Genomic DNA, 21,864 nt, shown 5'->3' on the forward strand with positions numbered 1-21,864 from the left:
GTTTCTGTTCTCATCCTGAAGCAAAGTTCTTAACCCGAGGTACTATTTCTGGGTTAGCGGAGTCTGTAACCTGAAGCGTCTGTAACCCAAAGTACCACTGTACCTATGACACAAGGGGACAGGGGGTGGGCACTTTTGACTCTCAACTGGCCTGGGGGGGGGGGTCTCCTACGCATATTTCCTGCCACGGCAATGCTTCCGAGAGCCCTGAGAAAGGTCAAAACAGAAGGCAGAGGTTCTGCCAGTGCTCCCTCTTTGACTTCAGTGGCCTTGATTTTCAGACACAGTAAATCTAGCAACAGGAGACCCTTGACCGGGGGCATACCTAGGTGTTAGGTCAGGTTGGCCTGCCATGGGGGCAGACCCAGGGGTGCACAAAAATTGCAAAGGAAGACAGAGAGCGCCGGTGATTGTCAAGGGTGCAAGGGACTGGGGTGCCACCGATACAGCCCTTTGCCAAGGATGCAAAGGAGCCTAAGTAAGCCTCTTCCCTTCACCCCTCCCCTCCCATGCCAGCCTGGCTAAGCCAAGAGGAGATTTGCCACCCTGACTCCTCTTGGCTTCAACTTCACTTTTGGCACTTGAACAGCAGCTTCCAGCAACTGGTATGCAGAAGCACAGCCATCATGGTTCATAGCCAGGGTTAGCCTTTACCTCCCATGAATTAGCCCACATTTCCTCCAAAGCCATTCAAGTTGGTGGCGACCATTGCCTCCTGTGGGAGTGTTCCAAAGTTTATAACTATGTGCTTTATGTGCTTTTACCTGTTCTTAGGGACACGGGTGGTGCTGTGGTCTAAACCACTGAGCCTAGGGCTTGCCAATTAGAAGATTGGCGGTTCGAATCTGCGCGACCAGTTGAGCTGCCGTTGCTCAGTCCCAGCTCCTGCCCACCTAGCAGTTCGAAAGCACATCAAAGTGCAAGTAGATAAATAGGTACCGCTCCAGCGGGAAGGTAAACGGCGTTTCCGGGTGCTGCTCTGGTTCGCCAGAAGCGGCTTAGTCATGCTGGCCACATGACCCGGAAGCTGTACGCCGGCTCCCTCGGCCAATAAAGCGAGCTGAGCGCCGCAACCCCAGAGTCGGCCACGACTGGACCTAACGGTCAGGGGTCCCTTTACCTTTCTTTACCTGTCCTAAATCAGCTTCAATGGATGTGCACAAGTTCTACTGTACAACTATTATAGTTTTATTGTTGTGAGGCAGGGAGAAAACCCACTTTTCCCATGCCATGCATATCCCTTCCGCCATGTTGCAGCTGATCTACCACTGAGCTTCACATTCACACACTGTCCTGGAAAAGAAAGGAGTTGCAAGGGTTTAGAAACAACTCCAGATTGGATCCCTTTCTAGGCTCAACTCAAATATTAGCTTTTTGCAGAGCAGGTGATGCTGCCCAGTGGAAAAACAAGTTCCCTGAGAGATGTGCTGCACAACTGGAAACAGACAGGTGACATGTTTTCTACTAGGGACCAATTTGATACACAGTAGGGCTAACAGCCTTTTCCCCTTCATATCCTCAGGTGAAAGGGCTTATCTTGAAGAAACTCTCCCCTGAAAAACAAGACACCATGCGCGCACAGATCTTACAAACAATTCATTTATTCAGCTTTAAACTAAGTACACAACTGAAAGGAGAAGGCGGCATTTTGGCACTATGCTATACATTAGTTATTCCTGTGTATCAGCTCTCAGGAGATACTGTACTGGTCACACTGCTGTGCTTTAAAAACATGGTGTTGTTTCCCAGCAGGCAGAGGATTGAAGAAGAAAAAAAATGTATTCCTGTTTTTACAAAGAAAAAAGTACAGGATGTGCAGAAGATGAAAACACACACAATTCTCAGATGATTTTTTTCCCCAACATGGGAGGCATTCTTGTACTCTATAATTTACCACACGCCAGAGTATGTTTGCTTGCATTCCCAAAGTGAGGGAGCGGGTGGGGGCAGAGTGGCAGAGATTACGTAGTAAAAACCAACAGATTCACTAAAAAGTTAAATGAAAAATCAAGCCAAAAACTAAAGTCACCTCATTAGAGGGAGGGGGTAATATTAAAAACCAGAAGAAATTGGCATCGAATCAGATACAAAAAGCTGAAAGCACTATTATCAACACCTAAAAGTGCGATTGTTTAAAAGTTAATTCTCACAAATGAATTATGTAAAATTTTTGCAAACTGTACAGTGCTTTGCCAGTGCAGTGCCTCTACAATTTATACAGTCCTTTACATCTATGTAACACATATTGAACATGTTGTGAAACAGCCAGCCAACAGCCACCAGAGTTGCAGAACGAAAAGGAATTTGGGATGGGCGGGCAGGCGGAGGGAGATACAGTACTTCTGGGTTTTTTTTAAATGCAAGTTACATACTTGTTCCAAGATGAGGACGTGAGGCAAATGGAAAGATGTGTGACTAGCAAACAGGGAATATTTAAAAAGTCTTTAGCCACTCATTATTAACATATGTACATACTCTTTTGTTCTCTGAAATAAAACCAGCAGTTGAGAGACACTCTTGTCTGTGGGCTCTACTGAACTGAGGACAAAAATAGCAAGACTGCCGCTTACGAAGGCAGGCAAAAGTTAAGGTTCAGTACCTGGCTGGAGAATCTTACTTAAAAACCTGTCAACAGAAAGGACAACTCTGTTGCTCTGATGTGGACAGCAATAGAGGGGGAAATGTTTGCTCAGCAGGCAAGACTTCAAAAGAAACCCAGCTCCAAGTTCTGCCTAGCCTGGTATTGCATGGGAGCTGGAAAGAGACAGAACAATGTTATGGGGGACATTTTTGGCCTACGCTTACAAGCGAGTGGTCAGCAGTTCACAGATGCACACTCTTGCAGGCAGTTCAGATGGAGAGTTTGAGCACCCAAAATTGCAGATAATTAGGTTCAACAGTCCATGTATGTAATGTGAAGTTGCAGCATTAGCCACCTGCACAGAATAAGATTTCTTTTTAAAGGGCTTCAGGTTAATGCAAGGAATTTACATGAAAGTGTGGAAATAAATCATGATTGCTCCCTTCAGACACAAAGACTTGTCTCGCTGCGGTAGTCCCCTCTCCCCAGTGCAGCAGAAATCCTCAAGAGTCCTTCCCACAGAGACTTAAGGTATGTACTTCCTTAAAGGATTCCAGCGCTAAGCCTCAGTTACCATATCCAAAAGGGTTCTATACACAATAAATTAGGTTTGAGTTTCCTTTATTTTTGCGGAAATGGCAGTGGGCACTCCTTTTTCCGAGAACCTGCAAGACAGAAGGAAACAAGAAAGGAGAGCTTGGGTCATGTTCTGCAAGTAAAACAACGTGTGCATCTGCGCTAAAGCTTGCATTTAGAATATATATAATCACTCCTCCCTGTTTTCCTCTCCACAACTGCCAAGGACGGAAAGACGAAGCCAGCTATACCCTTGCCCTTTGGCAAAAAGCTGCTCTAGCGGAGGGAGACTGGGATGGAAGCAGGGATTCTCCACCCGCCAGGAGTGTGGGGGAAAGGGGGCAGTCAATTTCCCCAGCACTCTCCAGCCTTCACAGTCAGTGGATATGAATAGCAGCTTTCCTCTTCAGGAGGATCGGGGCTGTCTTATATCTGGAATGTCTTATTAATGTGAAGCATGCCTTTAATCAAACCCCACTGCTGCTGCTCATCACCCCCAGGCTGCTTTCAATTGCAGCATCCACCCAGCTCTGCCAGAGGTGCTGGTCAGTGTTAGTCAAATGCAGGGGTGAAAACATCTAGCCCCCCCCCCCCCACATTTGGCACAGCGCAGATCCCAATTTGGCTTGCAAGGCCCTATCTCTCCCCCCCCCCCCGCAATCACACCCACATTTGCCACAACTAACATCCTACCTGACATCAGGTGTGGGGGCAGGCACAGGTCTGGCTAAATCAGCTGCACGGCAAGGGGAACTTGTTTGCAAAGCAGTGTTGAACTCACTGCCCATCACAGTGTCAGGTGATTTGACAGGCGGGTTGCTCCATGGAGGTGGGGATCAGATAATCATATAACCCACCAGGCCAAGAAATATTCCCTACCCATGTTCCAGCTTGCAATGCAAGCATGAAAATACCCCCTTGCTAGGATTTAACTGAGCTGGGAAGCAAATTTAATTTCATGATAATGGAGCTGTAAACACATTAAAGATGCCTTGGTTTTTATGCCACAGCCCTGTTATCTATTTAATTTCAACGTGTCTAAAATCACATCTCTTGCCATTTTAGAGCTGGGTTTGCACAGTGCCCGGCTGGATTATCTAGAAAAGCTTTCCGAGAAGCTATTATTGGCCCACGATCGCACAATGCAATCTCACCTCATTATGCATAATAGCACGGCGAAACCAAGAGGTCAGTAAGGACGAGAAGCTGGTCATCAGTGAACTGCTGCTTGTGCTCTTGCCAGTTATCATGGTGGGTCCTCCGGAAATTGGACAGAGTTTTTTTAACTGTCATCTGTGTGGCGAGAAGCAGAGATATGGATCTAAACAGCGTATTTAAAACAACTATCCTGCATTGGCAGAGGCAATTTTTTTTAAAAAAAAATAATCCATGATAAGCCAACTTATTCTCAGTTTTCTTTAAGGACTCAGCTATGAATCAGTATCATTAAAAAACTTTACATGCTCTGTTTTGAGAATATAAAATAAAACAAGCCATACATCCATGTTATTCTGAGGGTTCTGACAAATAATTTCAGTATTATCTTGGTTCTGTTGGTCTTATCCTAAACTAGTCATTCTGCATTTCTCTATTAAGTGGAACCAGGGGGGAAACATTTCCTAGACTGTACCATCTGACTTCAGGCAAAGCTAATGCATAGTTGAGTGTTCTTCGTAGGAAAGGAGGGGGGATGAAATCCTGCACAAATGAGGGGGAATGACTTACACGAACTTCTCCAAATTCACCACTAGTTGTATTAGTTTTCAATTGACAGGGGAGCACGCTTTCTCTCTAAGTATATAAACAAAGTACCTTCTCAATTATCGTCTACTATGTAAAGCTTTAATCTGTTTATAGTTACAATTCATGTTTGCAGCACCAGAGATCAAATGCAGCTTCTGATCTATTGCAGACCAAGACCTCACCCCAAAGGTTGCAACTTTCCAGACATTCCAAACCCTACCTGGAAATCCTGGGGATTGAACCTGGAACCTGCGTCGTACAAAACAGATGCCCTGCCAACGGGCCCCTCCCTCTGCCTGCCATTGGTGGAACAAGGCATGCTTCTTGGGCCAGGAGATTCTACAGGATCAGAACTACTACTGAGAAAGCCTTGCTGCCAGGGGACGCGGTAAGAGGGCTCTTACCTCAATAGGCTGAGGATCATTCAGATGTGCACTAAGGTCCATTAAAAGCTGAGGCATCCAGGTGGGCACGTCGTAAGGACTGGATAAAATGCATGCGCTAAGTCCCAGCACACCAGCATGGCGCTTCACCAAATCTGCAACAGAGAAAGTCATTGATGCTTTCTATGTACAAGAAACAAAACATTGTGTTTGTGTGTTGGGGGAAAAGGGCCCTTTCTTTCTAAAGATTTCCTATAAAATGGGTCTACTATACAAAGGGTAGTAGCCGATACCTTACTCACAACGTTTCAGGTGGCTGGAGTAAACTTAACAACAACAATAATAATAATAATAAATTTTATTTATATCCCGCCCTCCCCAGCCGAAGCCGGGCTCAGGGCGGCTAACAACAATAAAACAGTACAAAAGTACAGCATAAACAACATTCTAAAATCATTCATTATAAAATTAATTAAGGCCTCCCCAGCTGACCTCAAAAGTAATAACAATAATAATAATTTATTATTTGTACCCCGCCCATCTGGCTGGGTTTCCCCAGCCACTCTGGGCGGCTTTCAGCAGAATATTAAAATACAATAGTCTATTAAACATTAAAAGCTTCCCTAAACAGGGCTGCCTTCAGATGTCTTCTATGCATCTTTATGCGCCCCCTTGCCCAGATTATCCGGAGCTTTGGGCTGGGTTGTCACCAATATGCTGATGACACTCAGCTCTATCTGCTGATGGGTGGCCACACCGACTCGGCCCCGAACGCACTGACCAGATGCTTGGAAGCTGTGGCTGGATGGTTTCGTGGGAGCCGATTGAAACTAAATCCTTCGAAGACAGAGGTCCTATGGCTGGGTCGGGATGGCATGGGGATGAGGGACCAACTCCCTTCTCTTGCGGGGGCCCAATTAGTGCCATTGCCTTCCGTTAAGAGTTTGGGTGTAATCCTTGACGCCTCCCTTTCCATGGAGGCGCAAGTTACAGCAACAGCCAAGGCGACATTTTTCTACCTTCGCCGCATCAAGCAGTTGGTCCCTTACCTTTCCCGCCCCGACCTGGCCACAGTGATCCATGCGACGGTCATCTCCAGGCTTGACTACTGTAATTCGCTCTACGCGGGGCTGCCCTTGAAGCTGTCCCAGAAACTCCAGCGGGTGCAGAATGCAGCGAGGCTCCTCATGGGGTCTCTGCCATGGGAGCATATTCACCCAGTACTTTTTAAGCTGCACTGGCTCCCGGTGGAGTACAGGATCAGATTTAAGGTGCTGCTTTTGACCTTTAAAGCCCTTCACGGCCTAGGACCCTCGTACCTACGGGACCGCCTCTCCCGGTATGCCCCACGGAGAGCCTAAAGGTCCATAAATAGCAACACCCTAGTGGTCCCGGGCCCTAAGGAAGTTAGATTGGCTTCAACCAGAGCCAGGGCCTTTTCAACTCTGGCTCCGGTCTGGTGGAACGCTCTGCCTCATGAGACCAGGGCCCTGCGGGATCTGATTTCTTTCCACAGGGCCTGTAAGACAGAGTTGTTCCGCCTGGCCTTTGGATTGGAGCCAATTTGATTCCCTCCCTCTCTTTCTTTTTTCTTTTCCTTCTCCTCCTGCGATGAGGCTACATTTTAATATTTTAATGTTTCAATATTTTAATGTTGTATTTTTAATTTTGTTTTTAAGTTGTAATCATTTAACTTGTTTTTATTATTGCTTGTAAGCCGCTCTGAGCCCGGCATTGGCTGGGGAGGGCGGGGTATAAATAAAATAATAATAATAATAATAATAATAATAATAATAATAATAATAATAATAATAATAATTATTATTATTATTATTATTATTATTATTATTAAAAGTCTGGTAGTTGTTTTTCTCTGGTGGGAGGGTGTCCCACAGGGCGGGCGCCACTACCGAGAAGGCCCTCTGCCTGGTTCCCTGTAGCTTTGCTTCTCACAATAAGGGAACCGCCAGAAGGCCCTCGGCGCTGGACCTCAGTGTCCGGGCATAACGATGGGGGTGGAGACGCTCCTTCAGGTATACTGGGCCGAGGCCATTTCAGATCTCCCTTTCTTTTCTTCGATGGAAAGGAGGGTTTGGGGCGCCTTGGCGTAGTACAATATCCCTTCTGACTCTCCACAAGTCAAAGCAGAAAGGGAAAAGGGAGATCTGAACTGCATGTGACTTTTCAGTCCTTTCCCAACAGCTCCTGCACTTCCAAGTTTGGTGGCAGACGGAAAGCAGAAACAGCAGGCAAAAAACAAACGAACGCCACCTAAGTAGCATGCTGCTCCCAATTAACATGCCTCACTGCGTTGCAGTACAATCAAGTAGCTTGCAAGCACATAAGCATAATCTGCCGAGGAGCCCACCTGTGTGCTCACAAGCCCCTGGGCTTTGCACCTCCTAAAACTTCATGCTTCTAGCTTCCTCCTCCTACTTGCTGCTCCCCTTGGCAAAGTATCCTCAGTTGTGGATTTGAGTTTACTTTACTCTGGTTTGGTTCTCCCGTCCTCAGTCACAGCGCCTGTGTTGCCTTCCTGTTTCCTGAAGCAGCAGACTGACAGCTTCCAACGAGGCACCTCTTCCACTGCTTTGGACTGAAACTATTTCCATTGGTGGTGAACTAGTCTCAGGCATGTGAGGACACCAAAGCCTGGACGAAGACTCTCTTAAGAAGCCGTCAGGTATGCCCCCCTCCCTTTACCTGCGGGAGGAATGGTATCCACCACTGTGCTGAGATCTCTTTTCCTCTTCTTCGGGAGTCTCCTCTTACAGAGCTGCTCAAAGTGAGTCTGCAGGGGGTCATCAATCACCAGGAAGTGGCACTGGAGCAAGCCGCTCAACGTGGTGGCCGCCATCTCTCTCACCTAGGGATGGACGAGGAAACCAGTTACTCCAGTGAACAAGTCTGGTCGACAAGTCAGCATTTGCCCCACTGCGATATCTTTTTCAAATGACCCCGTAGTAATTCATGATTTCAATTATTGGTTTGCTTGGTATTCCTTGCTGTAGGAGTTCCCGCATTGAATTCAGCTGCAAACGCAAGCTTTAACATATGTGACGGGATGTCAATGAAAGCGGTTCGGTGGCGAGTTTGCTCACTCCACGGCCAAGTCCTCTGACCCTGGGGTCTGTTAGAACTTCACCTTTCAGCTCAGCAGAGTGTGTTTAAGAATGGGCTCTATAGGCTCATTGCTTAACATAAATTTGAGTAAGGTAAAGGTAAAGGACCCCTGACAGTTGAGTCAGTAGCAGAAGACTCGGGGTTGCGGCACTCATTTCGCTTTACTGGCCGAGAGAGCTGATGTTTGTCCGCAGACAGTTTTTCTGGGTCATGTGGCCAGCATAACTAAGCCGCTTCTGGCGAAACCAGAGCAGCACACGGAAATGGTGTTTAGCTTTCTGCCGGAGCACTACCTATTTATCTACCTGCACTTTGACATGCTTTCGAACTGCTAGGTTGGCAGGAGCTGGGACTGAGCAACGGGAGATCACCCTGTTGCGGGGATTCGAACCGCCGACCTTCTGATTGGCAAGCACAAGGCTTAAGGAAGTTGATCTCAAGTGCCTGTTCACTTCCTTTGCTCATTTATCAAGGGGTCTGCAGGCTGACTTTTAGCTTTATAGAACTTTAGAATATTATGTTTAAGGGTATAATTTAATGTGCTGGTTTGGACGCAGAGTGTTGGCAGGTGCTTGTACTCTGGAGTGCCAGTCGCAAATGTGCCAGCGGATATCAACTTCTGAATAGCGTTAAACTACGTGTTTTAGATTCTTTACCTTTTATCACTTATACGGGGATTTAAGGAGTGGCGCACGACATGATCAGAGCAATTGGAAATCTAACAGGAGTCCAGAGAGGAGGAAACTGCAGTAGTTTAGGCAACAGAGGCCCAGATCACGCCAGCGATCTTTGAGAGAGCAGTTTCAGAACAGCGGGCAGGGACTAGATTGAAAGATGCATGAGCAGAGCTAGAGGAAAAGTCAAGGCAGTGGGAGTAAGAAGGGGCTCCAGGGATTTGGAAGTGAAGCAAAGAAAGGGGTCAGACTGATAGTTGGATAGGGAGATGGGTGGTTTGAGAATGGGGAAAACAGTGGCATATTTGAAAGTACAGTCGTACCTTGAACATCTTAGTACTTGGGACATTTTGGCTTCCAAATGCCGCAAACCCGGAAGTGAGTGTTCCAGTTTGCGAACGTTATTTGGAAGCCAAACGTCCCACAGGGCTTCTGATTGGCTGCAGGAGCTTCCTGCAGCCAATCAGAAGCCGCGCTTTGGTTTCTAAACGTTTTGGAAGTCGAACGGACTTCTGGAATGGATTCCGTTCGACTTCCAAGGTACAACTGTAGTTAGAAAGGAGCCAGAAGAAAGAGGGAATTTCACAGGATAAAGACACAGCATTAGTTATTGGGGAATACAAGGTCAAGACAGTGCCCATGGAAGTAGGAAGGGACTTCATCCAAAGAATAAAAGCCTCACAGAATGAATTTGAAAAGGTAAGGAAGCAATGGGATGTGGGAAGGGCAGGGGCTGGAACAGGTAGGATTTGAAAATATTGAGGCTCACCCCAAGAACACGGCTGCCAGGGTGAGGAGAATGGGATATGGGGGGCATTCAAAGGGGAGAGCAGCTTTTCTTTATGATACCTTCTATTTAAATCAAAGCTGAGAACCAAAATGCTGGGAAGGAGGAAGGAGACATGGGAGATCCACTATTTCCCTCACCCTAAACAACCATGCCAGGCACAACCTAGCCTCCACTTGATGGCAGAAGCTGCTCTTGTCTATGTAAAACACACACACACAGAGAGAGAGAGAGAGAGAGAGCGCAAAACATCACTGGAGTAACAAGTGAGCACCATTTTAGGGCTTGCCAGCTCAGGGCAAGGAAACGCAAGATTACCACCACCGCAAGATTTGAGGTTTCCATGGCAACCAGGTCACAAGAGATTACACACAAGGAGGCGCTTTGCCGATCTGTACTGCTGTTTTGCAAGAACGTACTATTCATCTGGCGATTTGCAAATTTGCTCTACAAATTAGTTCCGCAAGTCTGCATTGCTGCTAAAGAGGGAACAGCAAACAGCGGGGGGTGTTTGCTTGTTTTAGACGGCAGGATAAATGTTCCAACTAACAGCGGTAAAAGGATGCTGGTAGCACTCATAGGATGCAAGCAGAACTCATGGCTATGTAACACTGAAGCAGGGACCAGAGACTGCTTCAAATTCAAAACACCACTTCCTGCAGCAGTTAGGTCACTAGCAAACCTGCTTCAGGAACTACCATTTTGGGAAACAAAATGTTTCAGAAACCTCTCTTATAGCCAACAGTAAAGTTGCCCTGGTAACCTATCACTCGGTTCATTTGCCTCCATAAATGGTTATTTCACTCACACATGAACAATGTTATGTTTGCAGCTTCTGTTTCATATAATCAAAATATCGCATGAGAGCACTAGCGACCATAAAACAAACTTCTGCTGACCTCTTAAATATACAGTAGATACCGTATTTTTTGCTCTATAAGACTCACTTTTTCCCTTCTAAAAAGTAAGGGGAAATGTGTATGGAGTGAATGCAGGCTGCGCAGCTATCACAGAAGCCAGAACAGCAAGAGGGATTGCTGCTTTCACTGCGCAGCGATCCCTCTTGCTGTTCTGGCTTCTGAGATTCAGAATATTTTTTTTCTTGTTTTCCTCCTCCAAAAACTAGCTGCGTCTTGTGGTCTGGTGCGTCTTATAGAGCAAAAAATATGGTAATTAAAAATGCATTCAGTGCCTGGGCAAAGTAAAAGACAATGCTGTATCAGAGAAAAGGAGGAATGTCATGACAAAAGCGAAGCATATTCAAGGCCCTCTGGTTTCAAAGGGGAAGACTTAAGCGTATGCTGGCTTGATGGTAGCAGCAAAGAGTGCAGTTGCTAAAATTGGGAAATCGAATGGACCTTTGCAGAGCAAATGTAAGAAACAATAATGGAAAAGCTTTAGTGAAATGGACAAGCTAACTAGAATAATACAAGTGTGAAATGAACATGGGAAACGTAATAAACCGCTATCAAGTGTTTTCTGCTGATAATTTACGGTTTTTGCAGTGTTTGGTTCATATGTGGATCCTATTTTTAAAAGAATAAACCTAAGCAAGAATTCTCATCGCAAAGCATTGGAAGACACAAGACCTACCCACCTTGGAAGAATGGCAGATGCAACTAATAGACTATATGGAGATGGTGGAGATGACTGGCAGAATCCGAGATCAGGGAGAAGAGTTGGTGGAAGAAGACTGGAGGAAATTTAAAATGTATTTGCAGAAATATTGTAAAATTTTTGAATGTTGAGGACATTGAAATGAATTGCAGGGGTTTTAGCAACAGGGTAAAATGCAAGATTGGATTAATAAATAGATAGACTAACAGGACATGAATTTGCTGAACCAACTTTTAAAAGGGATACAAAAATGGGAGACGTGAGGGAGTCAGGAAAATAAGTTAATCAAAGAGGAGAAATTAAGAAAGAGGGAATTTTTGTCTTTTTATATGTGTGGTTTTTTCTTTTCTTTTTGTGTTTAATGTCTGTATTTCTATATCTTTGTATTTTATAATTTTGTATCTTTTTTGTCTTTCCTATAACTCTTTTATTGTCAAAACCTAATAAAATATTATTAAAAAAATAAAATAAAATAAAAGAATAAACCTAATTCTTCCACCAAGATCAACAGAACTTTTAAAAGTGATTAAACTTTGGGCAGGATGGTGCCCCGTTACCTACGAAGCTCAACTTTTGTTTTGCAAACATGGATTTTTCACAGGCTGTCAAGAAAGGCAAGCGCAGGTATATGGTTCACCTCAAGCTGTTCATCTTCTAGCAGTCTTATAATCAGCCATCTGATGTCATTTACCGCTTCTTCATTGTTTAGGAAGATAAAAAGATTATAAAAAACCATGGTCTGGAGGTAGGTTAGCACTGTGTACCTCGCATGCCAGGAACTATTCTTTGCTGTCTGCAAAATAACAAAATAGCAGCAGTTAGAAAAAATTAAACAGGCAATTCTTCAAGTGGAAGCAAGGATCAGCCTGCATTTAAACCACCATACAGAAAAAGCAAAAGCTCTCCATAGCTACATTTCAGAATTTATCTACAAGTAGACATAGCAGGTCTTTTGCTCTAATGCTCATTTGTTCTAACGCTCACTCCTATTTCCATGCCCAATCCCCTCTCCTTAATTCCTCAGATGACAGTTTAACTTCTGGGCTTGTTGCTGGCATCCGTCTGTCTAAAGAGACAATGGAGTACGCCTCTAGGGGTGAAGTCAAACCACTGTGTTAGCCACTGGGTTAGTGCCCTTGCTTGGATTGTCCAGTTCATTAATGGCATGAACCCTGTAAAGGTGGGGTAGAATTCAGTAGGTCTCCATGAGCAGAGGCAGCAGAGATGCACTGCACCCCAGAGGGAATAATAATAATAATAATAATAATAATAATAATAATAATAATAATAATAATAAAAAAAAATAAAATTTATTTATATTCAGCCCTCCCCAACTAAAGCCGGGCTCAGAGCAGCTAACAACAATAAAAGTAACACAGCATTCTAAAATCAATTCATTCTAAAATCAATTCAGAGTCAAATTAATGGCAACCATTGGGCTAGAGTTCTGTGAGGTTTACCAAAGGAGGGGGTCAGGCTGTGCCTTGGCCAAAGGCCTGGTGGAACAGCTCTGTCTTGCAGGCCCTGCGGAAAGATGTCAAGTCCCACAGCGCCCTAGTCTCTTGTGACAGAGCATTCCACCAGATTGGGGCCACAGCCGAAAAAGCCCTGGGCTCTGGTTGAGGCCAGCCTAACCTCCCTGTGGCCCAGGATCTCCAAGATGTTAATGCAATAAACAGGTCTTCCCTCTACACACATACCACCTGCTATAGGGACGGCCATTTTGGTAGTCATCAAATAATTCAGAATTTTATAAGAGACCCACCCCCCAAGTATTGAGGCAGAAGGCATTTACTGTCAACGGTTGCCTCGAGGGAATGCTGACACCACAAAATATGCTTTTGTTGTTTACACAGCTTAAGAAAGCGCCACGTACTTGTTTTAGCACCTGAAGTACCAAAGGCACTTGTTGAGGGTACAGCAATCCCTGAGACATTAACGACAAGCACATCTTAGCATCTCTCTTAAGTTCATCGTAGCTGTTGTCATTTTCTACAGGTGCGATCTGCGGAAGGAAGAACAGGAAAGGTGAGTGGACACAGGTTGAAGACCAACAGCCAAAGGTGGTTTCTTTTTTGTACAAGGAATACAATGCAGGACAACAACGGGGGAATGCCACAGAGCTTTTCAGCTTCTCCAACTAAAAAGATGGGATCAAGGAAATACTCAAGCCTAAAGCCCCTAAATGCTGTATTGAAGTACATTCACAAAATAAGCAACAACTGAAGTGTGCTGCTTGTTTCGCTATTAATATGCCCACTCCAAGGACACTGAGTAGATGTCACTACTATGATCTTCAGGTGTTATATAAATTTACAAAGAATAATAATACTTGGCTCTGAGAATCTAGAAATATACAGGGATTTGGACAATGAAATTGAGATTTTAAAGCTTTAAAGGGAGGGGAAGTTGCCTCCCTGAAATATTTCTGTATTATCTGTCTAATCCCCTTAACTGAAACAGGACTTAAATAGGACAAGTGTTTGGTAGATTGCTCCCAGAAATGGAAACCTTTGGTGGGTTTCATCTGAAGCATACAAAGAAGTGAATATATGCATTGAACTCTCAGCAGTATTAAACCTGAAAAGACTTCCCTAGCTCAAGGCTTGTCATCTTTTACAATTGGGCAGCAAGGGTGAGTTATGGCAATTTAAAAAATACAATATTGAAAATAGTTTTAAACAAATTACAGTCGCAAGAGTGGATAATGAAAAACCACACGCAGTGCCTCATCAAGCCCATCTTGCCCTTAGGGAAGCAGAGAATTGAAGAGTTGTACAATCTCCTAAAGAAATAGATGTCTTTCAATTTCACTGCAATTTTGTGCCAATCTTTGGTATACTGCTTTGTGAGTCCCACCTGAAAAGCAGTACATAAATACCTTCAAACAATCAATCAAAGAGTAGGTGTAAAAGCCAAAATAAGACAAATAATTTCTCTCAATAGATAAGTTGGATGTAAAAAGAACTGTTTTAGGCAGAACCTGTTAATATGGCATGAGTTTCTATGTGTAAGTATTTAGACAGAGAGCAGTTGAAAAAAAGAGAGTTACTTTAAGTATTATGTTGTTGTTTCTAACAAACTTTTCATACTTGAGAAATGGAAGAAGTGCTTGAAGAAAAATAAACACAAGTGTAAAGCTTCCTTAAATTTGAAAAAAAGAAACTCTAAGATTTATCTGCTTCCACTGGTATGCTTTTGAACTGCAAGGTTGGCAGAAACTGGGACAGAGCAATGGGAGCTCACTCCGTCGTGTGGATTTGAACTGCTGACCTTCCGTTCGGCAAGCCCAAGAGGCTCAGTGGTTTAGACCCCAGCACCACCTGGGTCCCGCTATTTGTCAAGCATTGTTGCTTTAATGTGTTCAGACGTTACCATATTTTTCGCTTTATAGGATGCACATTTTCCCCTCCAAAAATGAAGGGGAAATGTGGGTGCGTCCTATGGAGCGAATGCAGGCTTTCGCTGAAGCCTGGAGAGCGAGAGGGGTCGGTGCTTGCGGATAGCAGCCTGAAGCCCAGGGAGCAGAGTGCCAACTCCTGCCGCACTCCCCGGGCTTCAGGCAGCTATCCGCAAACCTTTGGAGCGCTCCCCAAGCCCGCAAGCTAGGAGCACCCTATGGTCCGGTGCGCCCTATGGAGCGAAAAATGCGGTACCTCTGAAGCCTAAAGAGAACTAACAAACCACGTACCTTGAAAAACAATGGCAGGAGCTGAAGCTGTTCCGCAACAGCTGTGGAAAAGGCTCTCCCTGCACTTGCCATCAACCACTTCAGAACTGTTGAAGGCAGAAGAAAGGCAAACACAGGCACAAGGTCAAACAGAGCACAGCAAGACACAGGCATGGTTCAAACTAATCTTTTCCAACTATCAGCTACCTTAAAAGACACAATGGTCGATATTGCCCATTTGATAATGAATTTAAAATGTTGTTAGCATTCCCAACAGGAATTATTTGGATTGTCATATTATGTTTTATTATCTCGCTGCATTTTGAAACTACCAATCATTTAAAAGCATTTATAAACTTCTTAATATTTAAAAAAATCTCTCTGAGTGAGGCACAATATGAAAACAATCAATATTAGGCTGCTTGTTGTAATGATGCATCTGTATATACATTTGCTGTCGTGATTTGAGTTACTTTGGGTGACACTCATGTGGAAAAGCGGAATGAAAATTGAAATAATAACTCTCAAATAAGTACAGCTGGGCATTTAATTTGGTGTGTGCAAGTTTAGCACAGGCACTTACTGGTTTTCAAGAGTTTAATGCCCTGAGTTCGCTCATCTTCATCTCCGACTCCGTTCTCTTCCATAACATGATTCTGAATTTCTTCATCCACTTCCGTAAGGGGTTTGAGTTTTTCAAGTATTCGGGAAGTGAACTCATGGACATGGGGAGATTTTGTTGGAGCGGTATTTGGTAAGGAAACATCTATCATGAAGATGTATGTCAGAACGCTACACGAAAGAAAATGAAGTATACACGTTTAATATTTTCCTTTAAACCCTATTTAAAGAAAAGAGTTCACAAATTTGTTACAGAAATCTCCACTCATTCTAGTTCCTGGGGAGAATCTGGCAGCTTCTACAGAAATCTAATGGCTAAATAATACATTCACAAGAGTCACACAGTAGTACGTTTGAATGCTCCATGTAAAAGGGTCCTTTTGTGAGGAACTAGCATCTCAGAGAGAAGAATACTAGCTTAGCCTGATGTGCTATTTTTCTATGAACAGAGAGGGTTTTGTTGTTGTTGAGGTGGGGCATTTAATCATACAACCTCCAGCATTCTGAAGGAAAGACATATTAATATTTGACTCCGAGGGCCTTCTGGCAGTTCCCTCCCTGCGAGAAGTGAGGTTACAGGGAACCAGGCAGAGGGCCTTCTCAGTAGTGGCACCCACCCTGTGGAACGCCCTCCCATCAGACGGTCAAGGAAATAAACAACTATCTGACTACCTGACAGCAGCCCTGATTAGGTAAGTTTTTAATGTTTGGTGTTTTCTTGTGTTTTTGTATTTTGCTGGAAGGCGCCCAGAGTGGCTGGGGCAACTCAAGTCAGATGGACGGCGTATAAATAGTAAAATTACTATTGCTATTGTACCGTATTAAAGGCTTCTGCTTGACAAGGTCACAACCCAAAAGAAGAGAGCTCCCATCCTCTGGCTTTCAGCTGAGGGCCTAAAAACTATGCACGGGCTTGAGAACACTAACCTTCCTATCCTCTCTCGGACATTTTTGTAAACTTGGGTGAGTTTCGGCTCTAGGTACTTCAGCAATCTGTGCAGCAGCTCTGGTACTCGCCATTCTTGCTGCGCAAGACCTCCTTGCAGGACATACAGTCGACTAGGAAGGGGCAGGGGAATGGGGAGGGGAGCGGGGAAAGACAGAAAAACATACAGTAAGGTCATAACTTAGGGAAGCACACCTTTATCGCCACCCAAAGACCCCAAGGCACGACACAAACAATTCTCTTACACTTCATTGCTCACAAAAGGTAGGCCAATGACTTAATTTTCTGCTTACAATAAACCAAGGGAACTAGCAACAGGCACAGGCAAACTCGGCCCTCCAGATGTTTTGGGACCACAACTCCCATCATCCCTAGCTAACAGGGCCAGTGGTCAGGGATGGTGGAAGTTGTAGTCCCAAAACATTTGGAGGGGCGAATTTGCCTATGCCTGAACTAGCAGCTCCTCATATAGTTAAAACGGGGTGGGGATGGGGTGGCCATAGGAACACATTCACTGGAAATGAAAACCACCAAAATTGCAGTAGTACAACCTGCACGGATATTAAGAATAGTTCCAGCGGCTCTTTAATGGTGTGTGCATGTGTCTGTTTTTGGATGCAGCTTTGTCACTGAAAGTCCAGGCAGCTTCAGTGGGTGGGAACATCTCTTACCGGCTGCATCTGGTAAGAAAGTCATGACCGTTCCTGGACCGGGAAAGCTTGGCAGGGTTAGTTCATGTACTGGCTATTTCAATACAGTGGTACCTCTGGCTGTGAACAGGATCCATTCTGGAGGCCCATTCACAACATGAAAAGAGCGCAACCCGCAGCGGCGCGTCTGCGCACGCACGGCTTGCGACTCGCCGCTTCTGCGCATTACGTCCTTTTGCACTTCTGCGCATGTGCAAGGGGTGAAACCCGGAAGTAACCCTTTCCGGTACTTCCGGGTCGCTGCGGAACACAACCTGAAAGAATGTAACATGAAGCGGACATAACATGAGGTATGACTGTATTGGATTACTGCAGTGAACCCTAAGTGGGGCTTGATCCAGAAGCAATTACTGCAGTATGCTGTGGTGCAACAGCTGACAAGAGTGAGAACCCGTCAGCACGGGAACAATCTGTTCTGTATAAATATGAGCCCCACTGTCTTCCACACTTTGGCCTATGACAAATAGGCAAAAATATTATTATTTTATTATTATTATTATTATTATTATTATTATTATTATTATTATTATTATTTTACCATGCATCAACAAATGATCCTCCTTCACCGCTCAACGGAGACTCCAACAACAATTCAAACAACCAGTGCAATTTTCGAGGGTCCCTGCTCTCCTGTATTAACAATTTTAAAAGGCAAAAGGGACAAAATGATTTTTGGCAAGTGAAATCTTGGTAAAGCTTTCTGAAAGACAATTCAATATCCAGCATTTGTGCTGTTAAAAGAGTGGGTTCTATTGCATAACAACATGTTTTGTTTTTTTTAAAAAAAAGCAAGCGAGAAATAAGAATCCAGACAGAAGCCCTCATCAAAAAAAACATTGCAGCACCAAAATGCCAGCTTTTTAAAATGTTCTTATTGCCTTGAGCACATACCCGTTTTGTCTCTGAGCATACCAAAGCTTTGATCTAAGCCTTATCGCCAATCCTAAGCAGGTTACTCAGAAGTGTCACTAAGTTCAATGGTATTTATTCCCAAATTAAGAATGCACAAAACGCCATCCCTGGGCTATAATCATTTATACAGATTTGCTAGGGAGTAAGACCAGAAGCAAGACTTACTTTTGAGTAAACAGCCAGAGGGCTGAATCACAGGTCTTCAAAAGTACTTTTTCATCCAAATTTCTAGGTTCATGTGAAAATTAAGACTCAGCACGCCACAGCTGTAATTTCCTGTCTAACTAAGGCACTATTTCCCCCGATGGTCACAAGACGAGCCAGAGATACCCAATAATTAGATAGCAGCTTTCTCTTGGATTGCATAACACGCCACATTTGCAGCACCCCAAAAAAGAGAAAACTTAAGAGCAAAGTCCAAGCCTTGCCCTGCGCACACCAGACGGATTACAGAGAGCAAAAAGTGGACAAAAATGACTGCAAAGGGGAGAGGCATGGAGGAAGGGGGAGCAAAAGTGAAGAAGACTGAGAAGACACCTTGCCCTGTAGCAACCTGAGCTACGGGGCAAGCTGTGACAGAACCACCTAAGAACTGAACAGTTCCTCCCATACCTCAGAATAAAAAGGAAGAGGCTTGGTACCCACCTCACTGAGGAAAAAGAAGAGAGGAGAACTATACCGCATTCTTTCTTTTTAGATACAGCAAATTAAAAAGGAAATATGCAGGACTTACACATGACGTTGCTATACAGGTACCCCAGTCATTGTAGGTTTCCACTGTTATGTTGGATAAAGCTGTCCTAAGAAGCGGACACAGAACTTTCCAGAGGTTCTCTACCTGTACAAAAAGGAAGAACAGGCAAAGAAATCATGAGAAGTACGTATGCACGTCCGACCCGCCCGGACACTGTGGGGGACACGCAGGGGGGGTGAGAAAGTGGCAATCCTTGCGCATGCGCAGCTGTTTGGTTTTTGCAAAAATTAGGCGAAGTACACGCTACCTTTTCAAATGTCCAGTGCTTCGATCCTCTTATCACACCAGCTATTATTTCAGCTATGCATCGTTGGGGACTTTCGTGGGAATCTATTGCCAAACGTTCTAAGTGGGGTTTCAGTACAGGCAAGAAGGCATCATCAAAGTTTCTGAACAAGCCCTGTTAAAACAAGACTCATGGTTTAGTCTTAAACTCATCACTTTTACGAAAAGGGCTTGCACAACCCCTAATGTAACTATTACAAAGTGTTAATTCTAGAAAAACATGAAAAATATAATCAAAAGGGGTACTTTCCCATCCATTAATACAATGCACACTTTCCAAAGTTGTATTAAAAATAAAATAAGGCATGCTGTAGACATAGATTAGGATAAAGTGGTACCTCGGGTTACAAACACCTCAGGTTACAAACACTTCGGGTTACAGACTCTGCTAACCAGAAAGTAGTACCTCGGGTTAAGAACTTTACCTCAGGATGAGAACAGAAATCGCGTGGCAGCAGCGGGAGGCCCCATTAGCTAAAGTGGTACCTCAGGTTAAGAACGGATTCAGGTTAAGAACAGACCTCTGGAATGAATTAAGTTCGTAACCAGAGGTACCACTGTACTGGTCTTAACTTTAAAAGATGCATAAGCCATGAATGAGAGAAAAGCAACAGAGACTTGTGTTGGAAGTGTTGCAGTTCTGTGCCCCCCCCAGGAACCCCCCCTGCATTTGCACATGCCTACATAGGTGCATGAAATTATATTTTTCAACATTTCCCTCAAAATATATTTGCTCCCCAAAAGCATATACAGTGGTACCTTGGGTTAAGTACTTAATTCGTTCCGGAGGTCCGTTCTTAACCTGAAACTGTTCTTAACCTGAAGGACCACTTTAGCTAATGGGGCCTCCTGTTGCCGCCACGCTGCCGGAACCTGATTTCTGTTCTTATCCTGAAGCAAAGTTCTTAACCTGAAGCACTATTTCTGGGTTAGAGGAGTCTGTAACCTGAAGCATATGTAACCCGAGGTACCACTGTATTGCCACTTTTATTGGGTCTCTTTTTAAGTAGGCATCTGTCTGCCACAGGAGACAACAGAAAAAAATTGCCAATTAGGAAGAAAGTCACACGTTGGAAAGTTACACCGCCTGCTGTGGCTGTAGAGTCTCTCTCTCCCCCCCCCCCAAAAAATGTAAGTCTTTCAGAAGGCAATACAATGAATATAAGCACAGCAGATTCTGGGTTGTCCGCAAATGAAAACTCTGGCTCAATACAAGTCAGAAAATAAGCTCCAAAGAGGTAAGCAAAGAGAAGAGGAGGAGTTTGGATTTGATATCCCGCTTTATCACTACCCTAAGGAGTCTCAAAGCGGCTAACATTCTCCTTTCCCTTCCTCCCCCACAACAAACAGAATAGAGGGGCTAAAAAGGGGGGGGGGGCAACAGACCCCTGGACAGTTAAGTCCAGTCAAAGGTGACTATTGAGTTGCTGTGCCCATCCCCCTTTCAGGCTGAGGGAGCCAGTGTTTGTCCACAGACAGCTTTCCGGGCCATGTGGCCAGCATGACTAAACCGCTTTTGGTGCAACGGGAAACTGTGACGGAAACAAGAGCACATGGAAATGCTGTTTACGTTCCTGCCACAGCAGTACCTATTTATCTACTTGCACTGGCGTGCTTTCAAACTGCTAGGTTGGCAGGAGCTGGGACAGAGCAACAGGAGCTCACCCCGTCATGGGGATTCGAACTGCTGACCTTCTAATCAGCAAGCCCAAGAGGCTCAGTGGATTAGACCACAGCGCCACCTCCCTTTAATAGAGGGGTTAAGGACAACTCGGTCATGGTACTCATTCACAGCTTCATAAACTATGGTTTAGGAGACCTTGGTTCAATTGTCCAAACTGGACCAATATGCGGAATATAGAAGTTTAACTGCATGGGTCATATATTATAGAGCTTTTCGCCAAGGATCTTATCATTTTCTAGAAGGTGTAACTAATCAAAGAAGTAGATAACTAGTTACCTTGAAGAGGCAAAATCTGCGAGGATTAAATTTATCCTTTCCTTTTCTGTCTTCTAAAGAAAGAAACTTGATTAACTGCTCAACAAATTTCAGATCAGAAAAATGATCATAAATGATCTGCTCCGCCTGTAAAAAAAGAAAGAAACAAGAGCACAATGAAACTAAAAGGCTTTTTTGGTTCGTACAACAGTCAAGCGTTGTCCTGGAAAAAAGTCTGCATAGTTTATGGTCTCAGATATGTGACACCTTAACAAAAACAGGCATTTGGGGTCAAAGGAAACATTATTCACGAGTGCAGCTCATTTCAAACAGCTGCATTTTGTGGAAATACCGATAGAAATCTGGGTTCCTGTGAAATTAATGAGAGCCAGGACATCAGTTGCAGCAACTCAATTGACAACCTTTGAACTAGCCTCATTTTTCCATGCTCATTAGAAGAACTGCAAGACTTTCAGAATCCTGGCAAGGACAAAATACTCTTAAATCTTAAGCTTTGAAAGACCTCGTGTAGCTTTCTACAGC

At 44.3% G+C, this 21,864-nt stretch overlaps 1 protein-coding gene across 2 annotated transcripts in view; it reads right to left on the minus strand.

Moving 5' to 3' along the window:
* Positions 1-1,581: 1,581 nt before the first annotated feature.
* PSME4 (proteasome activator subunit 4) overlaps positions 1,582-21,864 on the minus strand; it is an 88,565-nt gene continuing 68,282 nt past the window's right edge. For both annotated transcript variants that reach the window (XM_081188353.1, XM_081188354.1), the window contains 13 exons: positions 21,343-21,468; positions 19,345-19,497; positions 19,077-19,181; positions 17,970-18,061; positions 16,703-16,834; positions 15,738-15,946; positions 15,176-15,261; positions 13,361-13,489; positions 12,122-12,277; positions 7,987-8,149; positions 5,305-5,438; positions 4,312-4,450; positions 1,582-3,246 (listed from right to left, as the gene is read on the minus strand). In XM_081188353.1, the coding sequence (XP_081044479.1) occupies positions 4,316-4,450; positions 5,305-5,438; positions 7,987-8,149; positions 12,122-12,277; positions 13,361-13,489; positions 15,176-15,261; positions 15,738-15,946; positions 16,703-16,834; positions 17,970-18,061; positions 19,077-19,181; positions 19,345-19,497; positions 21,343-21,468 (1,620 nt within the window). In that variant the 3' untranslated portion in view covers positions 1,582-3,246; positions 4,312-4,315. The remainder of the gene's footprint in view (positions 3,247-4,311; positions 4,451-5,304; positions 5,439-7,986; positions 8,150-12,121; positions 12,278-13,360; positions 13,490-15,175; positions 15,262-15,737; positions 15,947-16,702; positions 16,835-17,969; positions 18,062-19,076; positions 19,182-19,344; positions 19,498-21,342; positions 21,469-21,864) is intronic.

The sequence above is a fragment of the Podarcis bocagei genome, assembly GCF_964188305.1.
Source record: "Podarcis bocagei genome assembly, chromosome: 3".
NCBI classification, from domain to species: domain Eukaryota; kingdom Metazoa; phylum Chordata; class Lepidosauria; order Squamata; family Lacertidae; genus Podarcis; species Podarcis bocagei.